The sequence below is a fragment of the Monoraphidium neglectum genome, assembly GCF_000611645.1.
Source record: "Monoraphidium neglectum strain SAG 48.87 unplaced genomic scaffold scaffold06229, whole genome shotgun sequence".
Classification (NCBI taxonomy): Eukaryota; Viridiplantae; Chlorophyta; class Chlorophyceae; order Sphaeropleales; family Selenastraceae; genus Monoraphidium; species Monoraphidium neglectum.
The window spans coordinates 1-1,747 of record NW_014007407.1 but is presented as its reverse complement, the minus strand read 5'-3'; the positions used below and the strand labels follow the sequence as shown (position 1 = coordinate 1,747).

The 1,747-nt window shown below is 69.2% G+C and overlaps 1 protein-coding gene across 1 annotated transcript in view; it reads left to right on the top strand.

Annotated features, from left to right (window-relative positions):
- MNEG_16307 (hypothetical protein) overlaps positions 1–792 on the top strand; it is a gene marked incomplete at both ends in the record, with an annotated part of 1,695 nt that extends 903 nt beyond the window's left edge. The window contains one exon of the mRNA XM_014035223.1: positions 22–792. Within this exon, the coding sequence (XP_013890677.1) occupies positions 22–792 (771 nt within the window). The remainder of the gene's footprint in view (positions 1–21) is intronic.
- Positions 793–1,747: the final 955 nt, after the last annotated feature.

Below are 1,747 nucleotides of genomic sequence, written 5' to 3'. Positions count from 1 at the left end.
CCTGTATCCCCCCCCCCCCAGGTGGCCCTGCGGGACCGTGTCTTCTTGATAGACCTGCTGGCTCTCTGCCGCCAACAACCGCCGCGACATCAGCAGGAGCAGCCCGAGCAGCCCAAGCAGCAGCAGCAGCAGCAGCAGCAGCAGCAGCAGCAGCAGCAGCAGCAGCAGCAGCAGCAGCAGCAGCAGCAGGCGTCGGACGCCGCCGATGACGCCCGGCGGGCGGCGACCGAGGCAGAGCTGTCAGCGCTCATCGCGGACATCTGCGCGGACGATCGCATTGTCAAGGTTGGCTTCTTCTTGAAGGGGGACCTGGAGCGCGTTCGCGAGAGCTACCCCTGGCTCCCGCTCTTCGCACCGCCCGCAGACGGCGCCCGGGGCGGCGGCGGCGGCGGCGGCGGCGCTGGGGCCGACGGCGGCGCCCCGCTCGCGATGCACGTGGACTTGCTGCACCTCGCGCGCGCGCTGCTGCCGCAAATTGCAGCACCCGCGAGCGCAAGCCTGACGCGGCTCGTCGAGGCGCTGCTGGGCGCGCCGCTCGACAAGGCGCAGCAGCGCAGCGACTGGGGCGCGCGGCCGCTGGCGCGGGCGCAGCGGGAGTACGCGGCCGCGGACGCGCTCGTGCTGACGGCGCTGTTTGACGAGCTGCTGAGGCGGGCGCCGATCAGGGCGGGGCGGCGGCTGCTGGGGACGATGGACGGCGGGCTCAGGAGCCTGCCAATGACGGCTCCCGCGCGGGATGGGGACCGGCGGCGGGCAGCGGTGGGGCAAGACGATGGGACTGCGCATGTGTAATCACGGTGCGTCTCGCCTCTTTACACAGGCAGAAGTGCGGGGGTCAAATCGGACGCGGGCAAGAGGGCTGGCGGCATGGGCCTGGACGCTGGGTGGCGGTCTGGGCAGCGGAGGGCTGGGTACCGTATGCATGTGGGGGCGCCCTGAGCCTTACCGGTGCCGTGAAAGTACGCATCTGTTTGTGTTGACCAGCTGAACCCGCCAGTTGAGGCAATCAAGCACGCTGAGCGGCACCGATCGAGGCGCCAGTGACACAGGCGCCCGAGGCGGACAAGCCCGGCGGGAGTGCAGCGCTTCTGCTGCAGCGCACTTCTTGATATGCATACATCAGGCCAACTTGCCACCTCAATCTGTCTATCTTGACTGAGTTTCCAACGAGGCGACGTGCGCAGCAGACCTGTCGAGATGAATCTCGCGACCGCGACGCGCATGAGCCCGATCACGGGCCTGAAGGGGCGCTTCATAGCGCCTATAGTACCAAGACGACACAGGCTACGCAGCTCGGGGCAGGTCGCTGCGCTGGCGTACGGCGCACCGTCGAAGTACGACTCAGGCGCGGCGCCCGGCAGCTTGGGCGACGCGCCGGCAGCCTCGTACGCGGACGAGGGCGCCCGGCCGCCGCAGCCAAATGATGGGGTCGGACACGTGTACGAAGCGACATACGACCCCGCCTGCCTCAACGCCGGTGAGCGGCAGTCCGTACCCCACACACAAACAGCAGCGCGCCGCACCTACATGCCTCGATGCCCGCCTCGACGCGCATGACCCGCCCCTCCATCTGCTAGACCTGCGGAGCCGCCTGGTCATTGTTATCGCAGCAAAAACGTCTAGCACTGTCTGCGACACCCCCTCTCAGCGCTCCGGCGCTCAAACGTGCCGCCCCGCGCGGCGCGCCCCATCGGCCGTGCTTCCGTCATGCCACCCCATCTTCGGGCCCCTCACGCACCCGTCCCCC